General features: G+C 37.5%; 1 protein-coding gene across 1 annotated transcript in view; it reads right to left on the reverse strand.

Annotated features, from left to right (window-relative positions):
* The window catches only part of ZC2HC1B (zinc finger C2HC-type containing 1B), a gene marked incomplete at both ends in the record, with an annotated part of 33,398 nt that extends 17,446 nt beyond the window's left edge, over positions 1 to 15,952 (reverse strand). The window contains 4 exons of the mRNA XM_082855473.1: positions 3,975 to 4,113; positions 4,641 to 4,760; positions 7,044 to 7,105; positions 15,925 to 15,952. Of these exons, the coding sequence (XP_082711599.1) occupies positions 3,975 to 4,113; positions 4,641 to 4,760; positions 7,044 to 7,105; positions 15,925 to 15,952 (349 nt within the window). The remainder of the gene's footprint in view (positions 1 to 3,974; positions 4,114 to 4,640; positions 4,761 to 7,043; positions 7,106 to 15,924) is intronic.
* Positions 15,953 to 16,013: the final 61 nt, after the last annotated feature.

Here is a 16,013-nt window from a genome sequence, read left to right on the forward strand (position 1 = left end):
CGTTGCTGCGCGCGGGCTTTCTCTAGTTGTCGTGAGTGGGGGCTACTCTGTGTCGTGGTGTGCAGGCTTCTCATTGCGGTGGCTTCTCTTGTTGTGGAGCATGGGCTCTTCAGTAGTTGTAGCACACGGGCTCTAGAGCACAGGCTCAGTAGCCGTGGCACACAGGCCCAGTTGCTCCACTGCATGTGGGATCTTCCCGGACCAGGGCTTGAACCCGTGTCCCGTGCATTGGCAGGCAGATTCTTAACCACTGCGCCACCAGGGAAGCCCTTTTTCTAACTTTTTAAAGAGGAAGTTTAAGGCAATTGATTTAAACCTTTTTTCTTTTCTAATATAAGCATTTAAAGCTATAAACTTCCGTCTAAGCACTGCTTTAGCTGAATCCCACAAATTTTGGTATGTTTTCATTACCATTCAGTTCAAAATATTTTCTAATTTTTCTTGTTCTTTCTTCTTAGATCCATGGGGTATTTAGAAATGATTTATTTCCAAATATTCAGGAGTTTTCTAGATATATTTTCATCATTAATTTCTAATTTAATTCTGTTGTGGTCAAATAACATAGTCTGTATGATTTCAGTCCTTTTAGATTTATTAAGACCCACTTTGTGGTCCTGCACATGGCCTATCTTGATTGAACGTTACATGTGTACTTGATAACAATTATACTCTGCTGTTGCTGTGTATCACACTATAGCTATAGATGTTAATTGGGTCAAAATGTTACAAGCATTTCAGACTGATAGGTCTTCTTGATGAATATATCTTTTTAATTATTATCTCTGTTAATAATACTTGCCCTGAAGTTTACTTTTCCTGATATTAGTATTAGCTACTCCAGTTTTATGATTATTATTTGAATGCATATCTATCTTTTCCTGTGCTTAACATGTCAATCTACAATTGTTCAGACACTGCTGGTATTTATTTCTCTTTTTATCCAGAGGAAAAGCACAAATCATAAGTGTACGGCTCCATGAAATGCTCACAAACTGTGCACACCCGTGAAACCAGCCCAGATCAAGACACAGAGAGTTCCCACCAATCCCCCTTGAGTTGCCTCCTAGTTGTCCCCACCTCTCCAAGTAAAATGACCTCCTGACTTCTAATCTCAGAGACTGAAACCTGAAGCTTCTAAAAAATTGAGTTTCTGATATTTATAAATAAGGAAGTCTGCATTCCTGCCATCCTTTGAGAAATCAGACCCAGCAACCTTGGGTGTGCGTTCCTTTGAGGCAGCTGTGTGCTGAGGCAGGAGCAGCTGTCCCTTAGGGAGGGTGTAGCCTCTCTAGGCCCACCTCATTTTGTCACCTGCCTGGCTTGCTTATTTGTGTCTTTATATTTAAGGTGTGTTTCTGTGGAAAGCATATAATTGGACCTTGCTTTATTATTCAGTGTGACAATCTCTGCACTTTATCCTAAGTGTTTAGGTCATTTATATGCAATTGTCCATATGGTTAGGTTTAAATCTATCATCTTGCTATTTGTTTTTACCCTACCAGGTCTTTGTTCCTTTTTTCCTCTTTTCCTGTCTTTTTTTAGATTGAATTTTTTTCCATTTTATCTCCAGTCTATGTATTGTCTTATTAGCTATACATCAATATTTTTGAATGTTTACTCTAGGGCTTATTAATAGGGATCTTTATGATATAATACTCTATCTTCAAACAATGCTATACCTATTCATGTATACCATAAGAACCTTTCAACAATATACATTCATTTTCCTCACTCAACCTTATCCTATTATTTTCATACATATCACTTCCAAATGTTATAATACCCATGTTATTACTTACACTTTAAAAAGTCATTTATAACCCTCAGCTAACATTATACTCAATGGAAAGCAAGACAAGGATGTCTGCTTTCACCAGTGCTATTTAACATGATATTGGAAGTTCTAGCCAGAAGGTTTAGACACAAAAAAGAAATAAAAGGCATACAAATAGGAGAGGAATAGGTAAAATTATCTCTGTTCACAAATGACATAATCAAATATGTAGAAAACCCTAAAGATTCCACACCAGAAACCAACTGTTAGAGCTAATAAGCAAAATTCAGCAAAATTGCAGGACAAAATCAACTCACAAAAATTGCCTGTACGTCTATACACTAACAATCTGAAAAGAAAGTCAACAATTCCATTTACAATAACATCAAAAGAATAAAGTACTTAGAAATAAATTTAACCAAAGAGGCAAAAGACTCATACACTGAAAACTACAAAGCACTGCTGAAAGAAATTAAAGAGGACGTAAATGAATGGAAAGACATTCCATGTTCACGGACTGGAAGACAATATTGTTAAGATGACAACTATGCCCAAAGTGATGTACAGATTTAATGCAATCCCTATCAAAACTCAATGGCATTTTCAGAAATAGAAAAATAAACCCATCCTAAAAATTCATATGGAATCTCAAAGTTTCTAAATAGCCAAAATAATCTTAAAATACTCTCCACTTCCTGATTTCAAAACATACTACAAAGCTATAGTAATCAAAACAGTGTGGTACTGGTATAAAGATAGACATATAGAAAAATGGAATAGAATAAAGAGCCTAGAAATAAGCCTTCATATATATAGTCAATTGACTTTTGATAAGTGTGCCAAGACCTTTCAATGGGGAAGGTACAGTCTTTTCAACAAATAGTGCTGAGAAAGGTACCACATGTAAAACTAGATATCCAACTTCCAATGATCTTACTTTATACCACATTCAAAAATTACTTGGATCAAAGATCTAAATATAAGAGCTAAAACTATAAAAACTGTTAGAATAAAAAACACAGGGGAAAGACTTCAAGATACTGCAGTATTTGACATCAAAAGCTAGGCAACAAACAAAAAAATAGGTAAACTGGACTTCATCAAAGTACTTTTGGGCATCAAAGGTACCATCAAGAGAGTGAAAAGACAGTCCACAGAATGAGAGAAAATATCTGAAAATCCTATACCTGATAAGGGATTCGTGTTAACATTAATCTAATCATGCCTCTGGACCTAATTTCTAATTTACAAAAAGACAGGGGATGGAGAAACAAGTTAAATGTTAATTAATATGACTTAAAAAGCAGACAAATCCAGAACATGAGACATTCTAAAAGATAAGTGGCCTGGCAGGGGTATTGTGCAGGATTAAAAGGGACTAAAGAGACAACAAAAGACAATGCATGAACCTTGACTGAATCCTGGATTGTGGCTGAGTGGTGAGGAGAGAGCTTCAAAAGACATTCTTAAGATAACTGGGAAAATATGACTTCATATATTTAGTGTGATAATAGTATTGTGGTTATGCAGAAAAATGTACTTAAGAAATGCATGGTGAAATAGTTATGGGTAAAGTGTGATGATGTTTAAAACTTACTTTTAAATATTTATGCCCCCTCACAAAAAAAAGAGAAAGAGATAAAAAATATGACAATAATGTCCAAATTGTCAAATTTAAGTGGAAGGTATATGAGTGATCATTGTACTATTCCTTCCTCTTTTCTGTGTATTTGAAAATGTTCAAAATAAAAAGCTGAGGGTAAAAAAGCTGTGGGCCACTAACTGTACAACTTGAAATGGTTAAAATGGTGATTTTATATTTTTATCTCAAAAAATTAAAAGAGCTGTGGGTATTTGATGCTATGGAGCTATTACAGAACTGCTTAAACTGCTCTGCCCAGCTCCGTTCTCATAAACCAGGATGTGAGGGGCATCCCCTGGAGTTCTGTAATGCCATGACACTGGGTACAGTGGTGCACTCATGTTGAGGTAGAGTTAGAAGGAAACACAGAATCTTTACACAGAATTGAAAAAAATAGGATAATATAAATTTTATGATAAATTTACTTTTATATAATTTAATTACTATTGTTAATTTTAGAGTTTATAGGAGGAAGGCATAATGACTAGGCCAAAAATCAAGCATAGCCTCAATTGGTTAAGTGTAAAATGTCAAAAGCAAACCAAACTGGACACACACCTAGGTTGATGGACGGAGGGGGTGGAGGTGGGAGAGGCCGGCCTCCTTTAATGGCTAGTGTACACTGCTTTGCTGATCGAATCGCAGTAATGAAGTCTTCATGTTGTTGTCTCCAGTTAGATTTTCTCATGGATTGAGGCTATAAAAAAATAAAACGTATACTAACCTAGACTATGTATCTCACCATTGTAATTTTTTTTAAAGCTAGGATTTGAACTTACAAGAAACAGAACTGTGAAATTTGGAGAAAAAAGAGAATTTGTTTTCCAAAAGTACCAAAAGAGGTTTGGAAAATACAGTAATAAAATTTGCAAGCCACAATAGTGAGGGAAAACACAAAATAACAATCAGGAAAACAAAGAAATTACAAAACTTTAAAGGAAGACTTAAATGTAAGATTAAAAATGACTGTCTTCCAAGTTAATTGCTGGATTTAATGCTACTCTAATGAAAATATAAACGAGATTTTTTTGCCACATCTGGAAAGTATCTGAAATACATTTGGAAATCTAAGTGAGCATGATTAAAAAGAAAACAGTAAAGGTGGATTATACTTACATGACATTACACTGCATTATCAAGCAAAAATGAAACCAGAGAGCCAGAAAAAGGCTTTAATGTACTGAAGGAGATAATCAAGAACAGCAAGGAAGATATCGATAGTACCTTGGATTGAGGAGCCTTCCACACAGTGGGAATGTCAGTGCCCTGTAATCTTTGTTCTAAGGAATTGAAAGGTTTACGCTTTTTGTTGAACAGTTTTCTACGTATTGGTCCATGCCTTTCCTAGAAAAGGAGGAGTGGGGATTAAAATTTTTAACATGTACAATCACAAAGTTCGTAATGCCTCAGTGTACTCAAGCAGCCCCTGCTGCAGTGACTGGGTTGCACCTTCAGAGCCAAGTTCATTCTCTAACTCTCAAATCACAGCAGAGCAAATCCATCTGGCTCTCTTCACCCATGTTACACATAACGAGATATTGTGTTTGGGCAAGGTCAATAAAAGGCCTCTTCAGCTAAAGAAACTTACTTAAAATTTGGTCTTACATATTTAACTCTATCACTTGGGCTCATTGAATAGTTCCAAGCATTAAATAATGTCGAAAAGGCAAACTTTCTAGTTTAAGTTGACATAAATTATTTCTGATATTCGGCTAGGTACTCACTGAAGCCAAGGAACTTTTCTTATTTCTTCTATTCTGTTTCCTGCCTTCACTGCTCTTAAATTCCAAAAGCACGTCATCCAGGAATTGAGTCCCAATAACCTTAACATTGTTTTCCCATCATTTTGAAGGAACTCTTTGCATACAGCAAGGGGAAACTTAGCTTCTTACCAGTGGAACCTTCTCAGAAAAACTCTTCTTATCACTCAACATTTCAAAATTGAGTTTAACTGGGTTACTTTTCTACACACAGCAAATCAAACCACTTAACTCCTGAAAAGGAGTGGAGAGGTTTCAAAGAAATATTTGAGAACATCTGCAAGAAACAACTGGGACAACCATACCACGAATGAAAAATACACCAATTCCATTTAAGTTATGAAGACATTTTCCCTTAGTGTGTCCAAACATTTCACATTCATGAAGTCATTTATTTTAGAGCAAATCTAAGCTTATAATATTAAATTTTAAAATATTACAATACTTATAAGACAATCGGCAGAGAAAACTACTCCAGGCAGTAGACCTCTAAGTACTCAGCATTTCTGGTAAAAAAAAAAACCAGGGAGCCAGCACGCAGAGCTTTGCCTGTGTACCATTTTTATAAAGTCTGCACTGCACCACTATGGGATTATGCCAGGATCTTTGCCTTCCACTCTTAAGTCCTCTTCCTTGGTGGTCATGTAGCTCACAACAGCTATCACTTAGACAGTTGCTTTGTCCAGACCCAAAAAATACAGGCTCCATGAAAATCACTGCACCTGGCTAAGAACAAGCCATACCACTTTAAACTGAAGGAGAGAGAGAGAGAGCAGACCACTTGATCAAATGCTCTTTGTAGCCTAGAAATGGGTCAATGAAGTAAAACTCAAGAGGACCCAAGAATACTTGGCATTTAGTGATCCCTCTTCAAACAGTACCTTCTAGGTCTCAAATCCATTCTCATGGGGTGCAGTCCTGGGTTAGCAAAGGCAGCTCCCTAGTGGATTGTTGGGATACAACAGGCCCTGGGAGTTCCCCTTCTAGATCCAGCAAACTCTAGCTGCGGTTAACTAGAACAGATATTTCACTTTTAAATTCCCCACAGTAATAAAACCTACAACCTCATTTGGTAGTCTTTTGCCCCAAATGTAGTCAGGTTTATAGTCCAAATTCTTTAAGTTCAAAACAAGTCTCTTTGACCTAAATGTCCCAACAGTTCATTATCATCTTAGATTTTTGTTTTAAATCGTTTTTCTTGGGAACTCCTTCATAATATGGGGGGCCTACTACCTGTCTGTTTTCCTAATTTTGAAATAAATCAAGCTTTTATTCAACTTTATAGGCATCAATCCGGGGACCTGACATGCAGTTAGCTTGAATCTAATTAACAATTAGGTCTTGGAACAAGCCTTACATCCATTTTGTTCAAATTACATAAAACCCCTGAAACTAGAGAGTTCTGTCTTTATACGTGGCAAAGCAGGAAACGGAGGGAGGTTAAAGGACTTGTCAGAATTAGTGACAAATTTGAGGCTAAAAGCCAAGTTTCCAGATGCTCCAAATTCAATGTTCATTCCTCTTGACTAGCTAATTTCCCTGGTGCTTTGGCCTTAAAATTTGAATTTTTGATGCTTATAGAAAAGGCGAAAGAGCCAAAACCTCTCAAGAGACAATCAGCTGTGCCAAGATACTTTCATCTGGCTTCCTTTTAGTAAGAGGACCATGTTTAATAAGTTCCCTTTTGAATGGGGCAGCACTGATCTGCTTAAGTGTCCTCTGGGCCTGCCAGCCATAGGTTATGTACTTTTCTCCCCTTGCTTTCCCTCCACATCTGTCTTTAATCTTTGCCACTGTGGCCTCCTCACTGACTTGACAGTTCATTTAACTCCAATGAAACACATCTACAAAATGTCTTTATGTTTACCAGAACATCTGCTGCAAAGCGTCTTCCACAGACTTCACAGGGAAATAATTCCTGATTGCCATCTGTATAGGATCCAAGAGCACATTATGTTAATTTCACAGAATTGCCTGCCCGAGAAGAAATGATTAACTGGAGGAGACCTCAATAGCTTGATATCCTCACTCTCTTTCCCCCTCTCCAACTACTTCCTTCTATTAGGAAGATCCTTTGTAAAACTCACCCGTTTTCCTCTCCTAACCTAGACTTCTCACTTCACTGAACAGATAAATTCCATATGCTTCAGGCAACTAGAGTATAATTATTTAATATTTAATATATTCTTAAACTAACTGCCTGATAGCTTAGCTTTAGACATAAGTACAAAGTTGATACCCTAGTATGAAGTCATAAATAATCCAATGGTAACATCTTTTAAGACTGCTACTAGAATGTAAGGCCATGTATGTGCTAAATGAAGGCATGCCATTTTATCATGGACAGTATGAAAAGGGTTGCCTAGTCATTGAATTTAAGGTAAACTTTCCTGAGAATGGCTTTCTCTCTCTTGATAAATCTCTTTGCCGGAAAAACTCCTACCTGAGAGGAAGGAAGTAGAAGAGGATGAAATGGACCAAGTAGAATTGGTGGGCTTTGCTCCAAATCAGGAAAGACAGAGCCAATACAATGGAGAAGCACATGAGAATGATGAACACCATCCCAAGGGTGGTGCTTAGTGCAGGATCTCTTTATGGGGCCTGTGAAGAACATTCACTGCTGATGTTTTATATGCAGTAGAGAATGAGTGAAGGCCTACAATCATAATATGCTCACTACTTGCTGTTGCCGTTTTTTAAATATTCAATTATTGTAGTGTTTTCCAAGTTAAATGAAGAATAAACTCAAATTAAAAAAAAAAAACTGACTGACTGTGCCCACTATATCCCAATGCCTCAAAGTACCTGACCCACAGTAAGGTTCTCAATAATTACTTGTTACATGTATGGGTCAAACAAGAATTGAGTTTCTACCATAGGACCAATCATTCAATAAATAATTAAACGCCTGCCGTATGTAACTCTGTGGGAATACTGAGAGAAACCATACATGGGTCCAGCATAGAAAAGGAAAGTATGCCCATAAATTACTTTACATGAAGTTAGAAAAGCAAACCATTGTGGAATTCTGAAAAATAAGAGTTTTGTTTCATATTACTGCCTTTCAGTCCATCTGGAGTTGAGTATATAAGATTAAAAAAGCAGTTTGATCATGCAGAAGATTTTGTATTAGACTAACCATTTGGGCTCTATTCTACAAACAAGGCGAACAATCAAGGACACTGAGTAGGAAGAACCTGAACAGAGCTGTGGAAGATTTATGTGACAAAGCTGAGGAGGGATGAATGGATGGTGGTGAGGATGGAAAGTGGGATATTAGTTAAAAGGCAGAAGATGTAGGCCTGAAATGGAAAGAGGAAATGGGAGAAACTGTGGTCAAAGAATCAATAAGATGACTAGATGTGGGGGGAGTTGGGAGGTGACAGAGAGAAGAATGCTGAGGGACTGAGAAGATGGTAGAACTATGGATAGAAATAAAGAATTCGAAAAGAAGGGCCATCTTGTAAGAAAAATGACCTCAGCTTTGGAAATACTGAGTTTGAGATAGAGTCATCCAGCCAGCAGGATGGAAATGAGGGAGGTCAGGGCTAGAGACACAGATGTAGGCTTTGTTTGGAGAGTGATGTAAAGGCATGATATTGCCAGGGAAGAGGTCATGGAAAGAGAAGTACAGGGATGATCCCCAGGGAACTCCATATTTAAGGGCCAAGAAGATGATGATGATAAGCCAGAAGGAGAAGCAGGAGAGAACAGGGTCATGGAAACCATGGGAAGACGGTTTGAAAAAGGAAGGCCTGATTAACAGGAATCAGATGGTAGCTCATTACAGACACTGTTGATTTAAATGATTTCTTCTCACATCTGCCAGATGGTATTATATTTGCAGCACAGGTCATCCATTACAGCATACAGAAATACCACTCTTCCTCTCTGTTCTTCTGGCCTTCTAACTTTATAAGAACTGGGTCTTAATTTTTTTTTTTTTTTTTTCCAGCAAGGATATCCCACCTCTCCACATACTTACTCATTAATAAAAGCTACTCATCCTAATTACAAAACTGCTACTTTTTTCTAAAATACTAATGAAGGATGATTTACTTTTATGACTATTACTGTAACATTTGTAGGGTGATTTCCTGTTCCCCAAACACTTTTCCTATGTAATCTCATTTAACTCCTCACAGCAATCCTATGAAATAGGGTTGATACTTTTTTTTTTAACAGATAAGAAAATGAAGGTTCAAGGTTAGGTGACTTCTTGAGGACAACAGGTAGTAAGTAGTAACAATGAGACTCAAACTTGAGTCTCTGTCTCTACAAGTATTAAGACTATTTACTCAATGATCACCATAAATAGAAAGACACTGTATCACTACTAACCTGCAAAGCAAATGGAAGCCCCTGGAGGATCAATGACCTTTGGTTTAAATCAGTAAGTTTTGAATTCAATGCGTTTGAAATAATGACAGATACAATAAGACTCAATTGAATACCTGAGATAGATGGACCACCACATTCTGAACCACATTCAACTTGGAAGCTTGACAGTGAGGAAGAAAGGGAACATGGAGAACCAAACACAGAGATCAACAGAACCTTAAAAGAATCTTTTGAAACAACCAAGATGCCCTTCAATAGGTGAATGGTTAAACAAGCTGTGCTATATCCATACCCTGGAACACAGCTCAGCAATAGAAAGGAACACTACCGATACATGCCACAAACTGACTCAATCTCATTGCTGAGTGAAAAAAGTTAATCTCAAAAAGTCACATAGTGTATGATTCCATTTGTAAAATATTCTCAAAATGACAAGTTTGAGGGGGAAAAGAGATTAGTGACTGCTAAGAGGTAGGGATGGTCAGGGAGGGAGGTGGCTGTGACTATACGGAGGTGGAATGAGGAAGACCTCTGGGTGACGGGACAGTTCTGTATCTTTACTGCGGTGGTGGTTATGCCTGTAATAACATGGTATGGAACTATAAACACTCCTTATACCAATGCAAACTTTCTGGTACTTACACTGTACTGTAGTGAAGATGTAACTTGGGGGAAACTGGATAAGGAGTGCAGGAATCTCTCTGTAATATTTTGCAACTTTTCATGAATTATGTCAAAATTAAAAGTTTACATATCTAGGGGTTGGCAAATTGTGGCCAGTGGGCCCAATCAGAGGCTGCGTGATCTTGTAAATAAAGTTGTAATGGTACACCGCCAGGCCCCTTTGTTTGTTTATAAAATATCTACTGTCGTTTTCGTGCTACAACAGCAGAGTTGAGTATGAGACCTTATGACCTGCAAAGCCAAGAATTATACTTTCTGGCCTTTACGAAGTAGGTTGCCAATGAGTGAATGAGAATGTGGTCATTAACAATGATTCGTGGGAGGATAACATGGAAAATTTTATTTACAAATAGAGACTGGAAGGATATATACACATATACATGGTACACACACACTACACATTTAATATATAGTAATTACCTCTGAGTGGTAAGAAAAAAGGTGACTATTTCTTTAGTTTCCTAAATTTTCCATTTTTCTATAAAGATTATGCATTGCTGTTAAAAAATAAAAGAATGACATTAAAAAAACCCCTTTGATAGAAAAGATTCTAAAACAATGTGTATTAACTTAGCTATTTCTAACTTTACCCTCTCTAATTGGAGTCTCAGTAGACTATTAAAGTGGCTATTGTTTTTATACATTGGTTCATAATCTTAAGACAATTTTTAAAATGAGGAAAGTGATCTGGAAGTGATCAACAGTTTTGTTTAGTATGTTAACAATGAAAAAATAAGCATTACAAAGATCTCAGTTCAAAAATTTTATAAGAAACCTGGAGAGGATTACGGCTGTAATGAAATTGGAAGAAATTCTACTTGAGACTAGACATTCTCTTTCTGAGCTGGAAGTTAAGAATGCTTTGTAGAGATACCTACCAATCCATATTTCCTTATAAAGGCATTACAGAGAACGAAAAAGGAAGACATTTTCTCATTTAGCTGTCAGTGAGTCAAGAAACTCTTTTTAAGTCCTTTGCAGTCCAGGACATGCAAATATTAGCAATATTGACATCTTCCAGGGCCTTATGGCAAAGGGGGTGGCATACTAGCTGAAACTTATTATCTCAGGAACATGACTTATAAAAAAAGGAACTGAGACTAATGAGTTAGGATGGCAAAGAGAACATTCCATCTTATTTTTGCTTTCCCCCAAAACACTACAGTAAAGGGATGTAGAAACATAGAGGACCAGGACAGGGAGGAAAGAGGACAAGAATAAAAAACTGGAATCTGGAAAGCTGATGGACCATGGTAGCCAACCTGGAGGACATAAAACTACATCAAAATCCACTTCCCAGGCTGATGGTAGAAAAAACTGAGAACCTTCCAGATTTACACTGCAGAGCCCTTCAAAATCACAGAAACCCCTGGAGCAGCACATACCTCTCACACAGGGGCAGGATATGTGAAGAGGAGGAAGAAGAGATTGCTAAAATATCAGGGAGAAAGTTTTCTAAAAAGAAGTGAAGATTCCTAGAACGCCCCCCTTCATCCCACAGCCCCTGGGTGATTGTCTTTCTCCAATTCTAGCAGAAGTCTACTCTCCAGAAAGGATGAGAGGAGGTCTGTGCATGAGTCAACATGAGGCACAGCTGAAGACATGGGTAGGCAGATACAGATGTATATACACGTATACATGGTTGAGTCTCATTATTTGTGCTAGTTACATTCCATAAATCCCTGCAAGCACTAAATGAACAAATACTGACTCATTCATTACTCTCAAATAATGCACTATACAAATGGATTTGTATATCAACACACAACCTTGTTTTATGAATTTGTTTAAAGATACCTTATTTAAATATATACATTGTTGATTCAGTAATACTGAATTCACGGCCAACCACACTATAATGCACGCTTGCATGAAGATTATCTAATAGACATATTTTCTCCATAAGGCATATCACAGCCTTCCTGCACTTAGAAGCATTAGACAGCCCTTCAACACTATGCTTGGGAGCCTTTTAAACAGTGAAATCACCAAGAAAAAGTGCAAAATTATGAAAAGCATGGCACGAAGCAGACCATAAAAAGGACGCTTGTTTATAGTAGGACAGCTGAAACAAGAAGGCAGAGCATCACCTTGCTCTACCTTAGCTGGGAACATGTGTGTTGGTTGACTCAACTTTTTAACGGGTATGTGTCATATCTGTGAATGGCCATGAAAGCACCATGAATATTGATGTAGGGTTACAAATTTTAGTGAGGAGGTGAATTTGCAAATAGAGATTCCATGATTAATGAGGATTAACTGTATATGTATACACATATATACATACACACACACACAAGTGTGTGTGTATGTATATAATCTAGTGATTAATCTCATGATCAGTGATGCTGGAAGCACAGAATATCCCACACCCACCTTCCTCTACTTGGCTCACAGAATTCTGCCTGCCAGACCCTTACTCTCAAGGCAGGATGGAAGCTTCCCTGGGAATATAATCATTCCATGGAGAAAGAGCTAAAGATACTGACATTGGGAAGATTCCCAAACAGCTCACCCAGACCACCCTACAAAAAAAAAGCTCAAAATCAACCAATGTAACCCATCCAGAGTTCCTAGTGTTCTCGTCCTCCAATCTTAATCATGAACAAACAGACAGGAATTTCCAAAGATCTGAGGAAAATCTCTAGCATGTAAGCCCAAAGTAAACAAAAGAGAAATTTAAACGAAAATTAAAGCTCTTAGAAATTAAAAACTCAACAGTAGGTTGGCAGATAGAATTAGGGAAATCTCCCAGAAAGTAGAGTGAAATGGCATAGAAATGGAGAGAAACATAAGCAAATTAGGAGGTCCAGGAGGTCCTACTCCAAATAGGAGCTCAGAAGACAAAAGGAGAAAATGCAAGGAAGAAAGTAAAAATAATTTTAAACTATTTCCAGAAGTGAAAGGACATGAGCCTCCTATTTGAGAGGACACCCACACAAATGAAAATATGTCTAGAACAATAAATATTGTCAAATTTCAGAACACTGAAGACAGAGATCCTACTTAGAGGAAAAAAAAGTAACATACAAAGTATAAGGAGTGAGAATGGCTTCAGATTTACAAATAGTAAAAATGGAAATAAGTGGGGAAAAATTCTCTAAACTTCTGAGGGAAAATTATTTACAACCCACAGTTTTATACCCAGCCAAGCTATCAATCAAATATGGGGGTAGAACACATTTCCAGACGTGCAAGCTTTCAAAAAGTTTACATCCCATGTACTCTGTCTCAAGAATTACTGGAGGATATACTCCACAACAAGGTGATTAAAAGATACAGCAAATAGCCATTCAGTAGAGGAGAGAAGGGGATTCCCAGGATAACAGCTGGGCACCAGAACTAGAGAAGCAACCAGTTCAGACCGGAGGAGTGGGACTAAAGACACAGACATGCTGAAGGCTGTCATAACCTAGATATTCACTGCCTTTGTGATCTGAGGATAGCATGTCCTATATATATCTGGCTCTCATTCTGTTCTATACTTGGCTTGCTTGACGAAATCCCAGCGAAGTGCCTTCTCACCCTTCATACTCACGTCTAGATAAGCTGAGGATACTCATTTCACTCCACAGAAAAGTTCTGCACTCATCTCTTCAGAGACAGAGAGAGGTCATAAGTATGGAAGCATAAAATATAAAATGAGCATACAATTGCTAAGCCTAGTTTGGCAGGAGATTCAGGATGCTTCAACTATGGTCACTTGTGTTCCCAGGACTCACTCATCACCTGGCTCACTGACATCACCACACATGGGGCTCTTGTAAACTCTAAGAGCTGAAGTCAGACTCAGAAACTATTCAGCTCATCTTCTCAAGGATGCCTTGATCAAACAGTAGCAATTACTTCCCTCATTGAGCTAGATTTGTGCTTCTCAGTTGCTCAAAACAAGATACTGTGTTTACAGGGATGCCATGCAGGTGATGATTAATATAAAAGTCCAGATAATTCATAAAAGTTACCCACGGAAAGAAAAAACTGAATAAATTGAGGATTTATTCAAGCCACCTATAGGTGGCTTCTGTGTTCTATTTCTTAACTTGAATAACTTGTTCTACTTCTTAACTTGAATAGCGGGTATGTTTGTTTTATTATACATTCTCCATAAGGCCATTAGAAGTTCTACCTTCTTCTGACCTTTAACTGGAACAAACAAGCTGGATAAAACATACTAATGTCAGCACACAGAAGCAACATAAAAGTACTGATAATCTAACAGTAAAGTTACAAGATAGCTAAAGTTCTGTCCTTCACCTGAGGTGATTTGATGACATCACAACAGAGATGTGGATACATCACTGGTAATAATCACAAATAGTAAGAACTTTTGATACTTAGTTTGACTTGTAAAATAAGTTCCAAAGTATCTGAAAAAGTGACTTTATACCAATCACAGACAGTGCTTAAACAAAATAGGTCCTTAAGATACAGGAGGCAAATTCGTCACGATTTTGCCAACTGTCTGGGATGCCTGAGGTCTTCCTTCTGGCTAACACTGAGGCTACGTCTTTTTGTTCCAAGTTTAAGCAATTCTTTTCTCCTCTAGCGTAAGCAATTCTTTTCTGAATTGTCTGTCCCAACTATCCATTCATTTTTATATTTCTTAGTGACCATTTACCAAATGCCAGGCTCTGTTCTAGACCCTGGGGATAAAGTAGTAAACAAAAATACCCTGCCCTCAGTTTGTTCTAGTGAGATGAGACTGAAAAAGAAGATAAAATCAGATGCCAGTAGATGTTAAGGAGAATATAAAGCAGGCAAGGAGCATAAGGAATGCAGAGGAGGGATGTTTGTGCTATTTTTAAATACACGGTCAGGGAAAAGTTTATAGGGGAGGTGACAATTGAGCACCATCCTTAAGGATGATTTATTTACAGCCAGAGCACTTCAGGGGGAACAGCAAGTACCAAGATCCTCATTTCAAGTGGTACTTATCACAGTGACTTGGCATTAGTTATATTTTGCTGCACACACCCTGCCTCCTCAGACAATGCAGTACTTGAAGGCAAAACCCCCTTATTGCTTTGGTCACCTAACATTGAACATGGAGCTTATGTTAAGTTCCCAACCACTGTTTATATGACTGACATCGTAAATATTCGAAAATGTTATGAAATAATATAAAATATCATGTAAGAACTTTTTTCCAGAATAAAATCAAGATCTTTAAATTTGGAGGATAATCAGTCTAAATCACAATATGCTTCACCAAGACTAGTGGCTTAATGGCACATTCTCTTAATTGCAAAACATACAATGTGTTAATTTAAACCATTTAGGTCAGGTGTGGTGAAATTAAAAGCTCCGAAGATGGAATCTGAAGAGCACCAAGTCAAAGTAACATTCTAGATTCTTGCTAGTTTTAAGAACCTTCAAATGAGATGGCTACCAAAATAAATGGTCAATCTCTTTAGGATTTAGTACATTCCTGATACTAACATAAACCATCAACTGGCCCTTTGCTTCTGCAGGTTGGCATTTAAATACACGCTCTCCAGTATTCTACTTCTGTAATGACAAGCTCTTCAGCCAAGTTTTTTCTATCAGTGTTGGTAGAGTACCTAATGCTATTGTTTTTCACAACTCTTTTAAAAATTCTACAATGATTAGATTTAGAACCGATAACGTATAGAACAAGATAACACCTCCCAGCTGAGGAAAAGTCATAATCAAATTATAGATGAAGACACTTTCTAATAACTTAGATATCAAATGCAGCTCACCTGCTAAGAATGGTTCTGCCTCAGCCATTCTGTACCCAACTCAGACCAACAGTGTCCACAGATTTTTTTTCAGAACAGTCCAGATAACA

Source organism: Leucopleurus acutus (genome assembly GCF_964270905.1).
Source record: "Leucopleurus acutus genome assembly, chromosome: 15".
In the NCBI taxonomy this organism is placed as follows: Eukaryota; Metazoa; Chordata; class Mammalia; order Artiodactyla; family Delphinidae; genus Leucopleurus; species Leucopleurus acutus.